At 42.3% G+C, this 8590-nt stretch overlaps 1 protein-coding gene across 1 annotated transcript; it reads right to left on the bottom strand.

The window, feature by feature from the left end:
* Positions 1–333: 333 nt before the first annotated feature.
* LOC132904146 (uncharacterized protein K02A2.6-like) lies at positions 334–4185 on the bottom strand. Its single transcript, XM_060954065.1, has one exon. It carries the CDS (start codon positions 4183–4185, stop codon positions 334–336), a length of 3852 nt encoding a protein of 1283 aa, XP_060810048.1.
* Between the last annotated feature and the right edge of the window lie 4405 nt (positions 4186–8590).

Genomic DNA, 8590 nt, shown 5'->3' on the forward strand with positions numbered 1-8590 from the left:
TATTCGTTTTTTGACAGCTGCGCCCCCGCAAACTTTGCTTTTGTAGGAAAAATAAACTATGTTCTATTTCAGGCATTATTCTTCCCATGTACGTAAGTTTCATTAAAATCCATCCAGTAGAATTTGCGTGATTGAATAGTGCTAAGTAATGAAACGCGGGTTGGAGTCTAACTGAATATATTTCATACTACCTCCAGTGTACAATATAAAATCCTGTATTTATGTTTAATACCTTACACATCCCACCACCAAAACTATAATATCTATTTATTAAAGTAAATACAAGAACATGAAAGTTTAAATAAGAATATTGTTCAGTTATTAAAGTTCACGTTATTTGTTGTTAACATCTTTATTCATCGCCCTTCTGTAAGCTCTCATGGCTCGATCTGAGACAACCGGCAATAGGGAGGGCCTCGACTCGGATCGCACTCCCGTAGCTTCTACCGCGTCTTCGAATTCATCTTCGGAATTTATTAAAACCTCCGGTTCGACCCCGACCGGGCCCTCACACATACCGTTCCCCCCCGACACAAACTCGGGCTGCACATCCTTACCATCAGACCCCTGGGTCTCATCCTTTGACGTACTGGCACGAGAGAGAGAGTATCGATTTTTCGTAGTAAGCGGAACGATTTGATTGTGGTGTCTACGCCATTCGGTGGATTCCCCAACTTTTACTTTGCAAGAGACAGGCCCGGTAACTTCAGAGATGCGCCCTTTAGTCCATTTATGCCCCGTTTTGGAATAGTCTCGTGCGAGTACATCATCACCCAGCGAGAAACGTGCACGCCGGCCGGGCGCGGCGGCCGCCTGTTTGTCCTGCGCGTCGCGCACCACGGCCGCGCCGTCGGGCCGCAGCGCGTCCAGCCGGCCCCGCAGCCGGCGCCCGAGCAGCGCCACCGCGGGCGAGACACCGGTCGTCGCGTGTTCGCAATTGCGATATTGAAATAAAAATTTATAAAGGGCAGCAAACATGTCTTCTTTTTCGAACAATGCACGTTTTAAAACCTTTTTTACCGTTTTGACAGCATTCTCTGCCTCGCCGTTACCCTGGGGCCTGTATGGTGCAGATGTAGAATGTCTTATTTTATTTGTATCACAATATTGCTTAAATTCGGTAGAAAAAAATGGCGGGCCGTTATCGGATACTAATTGTGATGGTATGCCAAATCTAGCGAAAATAGATCTTAAAACCGTTATCGTCGCACTCGCCGAAGTACCCGCCATAGCAATGGTCTCTATCCACTTTGAATGTGCGTCAACCAAAATCAAAAACCTTTTACCAGCGCAATCGAAAAAGTCTACATGTAGTCTTTGCCAAGGGTGCAGCGGGTACTCCCACGGGTGGAGCGGCGCTCGCGCCGGCGCGTCGTGTACGGACCGGCACGCCTCGCAAGCGCGACACATTTCTTCTATATCTTTGTCAATGTTTGGCCAATAAACATAATTCCTAGCGATATTCTTCATTTTATTCATACCTAGATGACCACTATGAACTTCTTTTAAAACTTGAGATCGTAACTTAAATGGAATTACTACCCTATATTTATAAATAATACAACCGCGGTCCGCAAACAAGTCTTGCTTTCTAGCAAAGAATACTTTCTCTTCGTCACAAGTAGGCGATGACGGCCAACCAAACATCAAGTAACCTAACACTTTACAAAGCACAGTGTCTTTTTGAGTCTCTTTAGCGACATCTATAAAATCAATAGGCAACGTCTCTTCAACAAAATGTAAATAATCAATATGAGGAACAAACGCTCGCTCATGTGACAGTGGCAACCGTGATAATGTATCAGCCGGACCATTATCCGCTGATCTAACAAATTCTATTTTAAAATCATAACCTGCTAGCCGCGCCGCCCAGCGCTGTAGTCGACTAGCCGCGGTCTGAGGGATACCTCTTTTTTCACCAAAAATGTACGTGAGAGGCTTATGATCAGACCGCAGTGTGAAATGCCTTCCATATAAAAACTGATGATGTTTCAAAATGCCATAGTAAATAGCTAACGCTTCTTTATCAAGTTGACTGTAGTTGCGTTCAGCTTGGTTTAGTGTGCGCGAGGCACAGCTGACGGGACGCTCGCTGCCGTCCGGGTAGCGGTGCGCCAGGACGGCGCCTATGCCGTACGCGCTACTGTCCACCGACAACACGAGCGGCCGCCCCTCCTCATAATGGGCCAACACTTTGTCGCTCAGCAAAGATTTCTTTGCATTATCAAAAGCTATAGCGCAACTTGGGTTCCAATCCCACTGATTGTCTTTTTTTAAAAGATTATGTAATGGGTTCAGTATTGAACTTAGGTTTGGTATAAATTTACCGTAGTAATTAAGTAACCCGAGAAAACTTTTCAACTGAGTGACATCCGTGGGTACAGGTATTTTAGCAATCGCGTCTAGTTTCTCCGGGTCGGGGCGAAGCCCATTCTTATCAATAATAAAGCCCAGATACTTCACACTTTTCTGTATAAAACTACATTTCTCCAATTTTATAGTGAGACCCATTTGACGGAGTCGGTCGAGTACAGCTCGCAGACTACGCATGTGTGAGGCTCTGTCTACCCCGGTGATACAAACGTCGTCCAAAAATACGACCGTGCCTGGAATACCGCGTAACGTCTCCTCCATTAGTTTTTGAAACTGTTCCGGTACACACGACAAGCCATACGGTGTCCTGCGGTATGCGAACGTTCCGACGTGTGTTGTGATCGTCGTAAATTTTTGTGATGCGGGATCTAATAAAACTTGTTCGTACGCATGTCGTAAGTCAATTTTTGTAAATTCATCCCCATTACTCAAATTGGCCAACAACTCCTCTATGCGCGGGAGTGGGTAATGATCGCGTTTCAGCTTGGGGTTGATCGTTATTTTATAGTCCCCGCATATCCTAATTTCACCGTTACTTTTGACCACGGGTACAATAGGAGTCCCGAAGTCCGAGTGTTCCACTCTGTATATGGAGCCGTCGCGTTGTAAACGTTCGAGTTCGCGCTCGATGCGCTCGCGCAGCGCTAGCGGCACGGGCCGCGCTCGGTAGTACACACCGGCGTAGTCTGTGAGCTGTAGTCGTAATGTTTTTTTACATGTACCTAATTTAACAGAAAAAACTTCAGGAAATTCTCTACATAACTGGCTCACTAATTGGTCCTCTTCAATTAATTTATTCACGGTAATTTGTGTGATTTTTAATGCCTTTAACCAATCACGACCGAGTAGGGGCGGCCCACCCTTTTCAATCACATACAAACGGACATTGTTTGCCGTGACGTCTTTGAATTTAATGTCAACCAGGATGTATCCGAGAGGTTCAATTTTTGAGCCAGAATAGCTTCGTAATATCAAATTATCAGAATGCATTTTACTGTTTCTAAACAATAACTCGTAATCACTATTATTTATTGCCGATATACGACTACCCGTGTCTATTTCGAACTGCAAAATCTCAGAATTCACTCGGATTTTAACAAAATAAGGATCGTTACCTCGATACGACGATACCACCAAATTGAAGAAATCATCCTCTTCCGAACACTCGTGCACATAATTTTGCCGCGACTCACTATTAACCGCTACACGATCACCGACTTTACCGCACATCACACGTAAATGGCCCCGCTTATTGCAGTTATCACAATTGTAATTAGCGTAGCGGCATCTGTCCGCCGAATGACTCTTGCCGCACCGCCAGCAGCGGGCGCCGCCGGCCCGCGCGCCCGGCCCGGCCGCGGCCGCGCCGGCGCCGCGCCGGGCTCGCACCGCGTGCAGCCCCTCGCCGGCCGCTCCTCCGCCCGTGCTCCCGGCCGCGTGCTGTCCGCCCACGCCGCTCGTCTCGGCGTGCCGGTCTGCCGCTTCCAGAGCCAGAGCTAGCTCCACCGCTTTCTTATAATCTATCGTTCTCTCGGCAAAAATCCGAGATCTCAGTAGCTCGCTCGCTAGACCCGACACGAACTGGTCTCTGAGGTCCTCCTCGAGTCGGTTGCCGAAGTTACAGGTGACGGCGAGATGTTTGAGCGCCTGAAGGTACTCGGTCAGAGATTCCCCTACTCGCTGTCTCCTCTGTCGAAAAATATGTCTTTCGGCTATTTCTGACCGTTGCGGCTCGAGATGAACTTTGACCAGCTCCACGAGTTCTGTATAGGTCTTATCTTCCGGGTTGGCCGGCGCACACAAATCACACATTAAGCTATATGTCGCCTCGCCTACTACCGTTATTAACATCGACACTTTTAATTCCGGTTTGATTTCGTTAAGCAGAATGAATTGATCAACACGTCTTACATAAGCCGGCCATTGTTTAGATGTTAGATCGAAAGGTTCAATTTTACCGATCGGCATGGTATTTTTTTTTTTATAATTAAAAAAAAAATTACACCAGAGATATAATTAAATCGATTTAACCCGAAATACGCGTAGGATTTTTATTTAATTCGAAATAATAAGCAACCTCGTCGCCAGTGCTAAGTAATGAAACGCGGGTTGGAGTCTAACTGAATATATTTCATACTACCTCCAGTGTACAATATAAAATCCTGTATTTATGTTTAATACCTTACAAATAGCATCCTCAAACACGCACTCACGTAGGTACTTACATCTATTTTTTTTTTGCATAATATTATTATGCCAATGCAAGGCTCTTTATCTAAGTAATCTTTTTATGGAAGCGAAATTAACGCAGGCGAAGCCGCGGGCAAAAGCTAGTGAATAATAATAATAAATCATTTATAATAAATCATTTATTTCTCAACACAAAACAAGTGTCTTAATACTAAGGTGCAAAGATTGGAGTACTGCTAAACAGCCTGTTTGCGGGAGCTGACGCCTGTATTAGGTTATTACCTGTATTACAAGTCATCAGGCCCCACCTCTTGATTGAGTAATCAAAAACATTGTGAGTACAATACAAAGAAGAAAATGAGCATGTATAAATTAAACAACTTGAGAAAAATAAAATAATAATACTAAATAAGAATAAGTTATGTATATTATCATGTACTAGTATGTATGTGACTGGTAAATGAGTGTGTGTGTGTGTGTGTGTGTGTGTGCGCGTGTGTGTGTGTGTGTGTGTGTGTGTGTGTGTGCGTGTGTGTGTGTGCGTGTGTGTGTGTGTGTGTGTGTGTGTGTGTGTGTGTGTGTGTAAGTGTACTGTAACTGTGTTAAGTGGAACTATGTATGTATATTTGAGTGATCAGTGAAGTGATGGTCAAGTTTAGAGGCGCATTATTTTTGTATTATTGTAACGGATTTAATAAATTTTCAGTGTCCTCATAGCTTTGATTTTGCAACCATTGTGTCAGTATGAGTTTCACTTTGTAAATGTTTAGGTGGTGAATTGACAAGAATTTTTGAAGCTCATTATATAGTCGGGGTCCGAGGAAGCAGAAAAATCTGTTACTGAATTTTGAACTAAATGGTTTAGATTTGGCTACCAGATGGTTACGCCTCCGATGTTCCCTATTGAAAGGGGTCAGAATATGTTGTTTCATAACGATATGGAGTATAAACAATTGCCGTACAGTCAAAACATTGACGACTTTATAAAGTTCTTGAGTGGGGAATCGAAACGGTTTCATCCACGCAACCTTTAGTAAAGATCGCTGTGCTCTTTCGACTCGTAAAAAATTAGTCTTTGCAACTCCACCCCACGATGTAATGCAATACGTTAAAACTGATTGGCAAAGTGCAAAATAAACCATTTTAATGACTTTAACGTCTGCAACATGTCTTAATTTTTTGAAAATAAAAATGAGTTTCCGAACGCGTAAGGATATGTGGTATGAAAGTTAGATTTTCATCTATCAAAACGCCGAGATATTTTATGCAATTAGAAAAAATTTTAAGATTAAGCCCCTTTACGCGCCAAGAACCTCGCATTCAAAATTGAAGCATCTTGGTTTTTTCTAAATTGAGGGTGAGCAAATTATTGCTGAGCCAGTCCTGGACAATATTAAAACCTGACTGAGCCAAAGAATACGTGTCGACCCAAGAATTGCCTGTAAACAGAAGTACTGTATCATCAGCGTAGGTAATGATTTTGCCGTTAAGTAGCAGTATATTGCACAGATCATTTATATACGCGAGAAAGAGTGTAGGCCCCAATATACTACCCTGGGGGACGCCGAAGGTGACTGGTTCATCCACGCTAACATAAGAGCCCAACTTAACAGATTGGGTTCGTCCTGACAGGTAGCTTCGAAAAATAGCTAATTGAGTTCCTCTTATCCCCATAGTCTCTAATTTCTGCAAGAGCAGTGGGATTGAAACCGTATCAAAGGCTTTTGTTAAATCTAAAAATAGTCCAATGCATTTTTCTCCATTATCTAATTTTGTGGCTATGTGGTTGGTTAAGTCATTTACAGCATCTGTTGTAGATCTTTTACTACGGAATCCATATTGGTTTCTTGAGAGAAGATTATGTGCTTCGAAAAATTTCATGAGTCTATTATTTAGAAGTCGTTCCAAAATTTTTGAAAAGGCAGTTAGTATAGAAATGGGTCTGTAATTATTTATATGGCTTCTGTCCCCCGCCTTGTGAATAGGGATAATGACAGCTCTTTTGAGGTAATCTGGAAAAATACCAGTTTCCAGGCATAGGTTACATATATAAGTTAATGGAGGTACAATTATGTTTTTGTAAGTTTGTATAAATTTTGAAGATATATTGTCCCATCCAGGAGCACTGTTGGGTTTTAAGGAATCTATTAACTGTTCGACTTTCCTCTCATCTGTACTAAGTAGAACAAGTGAATTTGGATTATTATTATTAGAGGAGGGAGATGGCATAAGGCTAGCTATGATTTTGTTCGCTATTTTTTTACCTATATTGGCAAAGTAACTGTTTACCTCATTAACCGAAGTTTGAGGAGATGATTTTATTTTCAGTAAGTCAGTCTGTAATGGGTGCTTTTTGTTGAGATTTGAGATATCTTTGATTACTTCCCAAGTCTGTTTTCGCCCTGCATAATTCTGATTGTTCATATGCCCTTCTAATTTTTCTCAATAAACTGTTTAAGAAGTTACGGTATCTTTTATATATTACTCGTGCCGTCTCATCGTGTGGATTTTTTCTCAGTTTTTTGTGTAAAGAATCTCTATGTCTCATGCATCTAATAAGCCCCGGAGTAATCCAGGATTTAATTGTTCTACGCTTTCTGCTTACTTTTAGTGGTGCACTACAAGAAGCAATAGCATCTCTGAGTGGGTCAACTAAATATTGGACAGCTGTGTTCGGATTAGTACAAGCATAAACAGATGTACAAGCATAATGCTGCGAACCTGAGGACATACAACGTATTGGTATCAAGACTACGAATTCGAGAAAAATTATGTACTGGAACGTATGTTGTAAATTGATAGAGGTCATATTGGAATCAATGCTGCGAACGTGAGGAAACATGATGTAAGTATTAGAATTAATGCTGCGAACTGATGGAGGTCATATTGGAGTCAATGCTGCCAACCTGAGGACACATGACTTATTGGAATTAATGCTGCGAACTGATAGAGGTCATATTGGAATCAATGCTGCGAACCTGAGAAAACGCAACGTAGGTACGGAAATCAAAAGATTGAATCTGAGCAAACACGATATATTGGAATCAATGCAGCGAACCGATGGAAATTATATTGGAAGCAGTGCTGCAAATCTGAGGAATCATGACGTATTGTAATCAAGACTGCGAATTCGAGAAAACATTATGTATTGGAATCAATGCTGCGAACTAATAGAGGTCATTTTGTAATTAATGCTGCAAACCTGAGGACACACAACAAATTGGAATCAAGAGCATGAATTCGAGAAAACATGAAGTACTAGAGTTAATACTGCGAACTGATGGATATCCTATTGGAACCTGAGGAAACACGGGCATTGGAGGCGAAAATGAAATCTGGAAAATACGGTAGGAGAATATACGGACGGCATTGAAACTAGGGCGATAAACTAGAGAAAATAACATCGGAATCAATGCTACTAATTGGAGAAACACGACGCATAGGGTCCAAAGCTACAACTGGAAGTGCACATACAAGAGACACGACACATTAGAAACAACACTACAAGCTGAATCAACACCTCAAACTGGAAGAACTCATATTGGACACAACGCGGCCAACTTGAGAAAGCCACAGGCAAATTTGGATGACAAGAATAAAGGCTTGAAGATGGCGCAAGAAATGACTTGGCGAGTGCAGATCTGAAACAGCCGACCGAACCGAACCACAAAAACTATCAAAACGGGGATAATACTCCTACATAATTTATTAAGAAGGCCTCATGAAATCCTACACTACATATTCTTCAGAATGGGCAGACATCGCGACAAATAACAAAATTCATCACAGCAGCATGAGATTCCTACGAAATAAATGAAACTGACAACGAACCATTAAAAGAAGAATTAGAAAATAAGAAAGAAGGAAAGACGCAACACATCAACGCTCTCCTCCGTCGCAATACCCGTCTTCCTCAATTCCTATATTGGCTATAGGCTATATAGTCGGTCGATTGTGGTCGACTGGTTGCGGTTGGTCGGCTTTCCTCTCCCATCCCTGAGCGTGTCACTCCCTATAAAATCTGTGC

This window comes from Amyelois transitella, chromosome W (assembly GCF_032362555.1).
Source record: "Amyelois transitella isolate CPQ chromosome W, ilAmyTran1.1, whole genome shotgun sequence".
Classification (NCBI taxonomy): Eukaryota; Metazoa; Arthropoda; class Insecta; order Lepidoptera; family Pyralidae; genus Amyelois; species Amyelois transitella.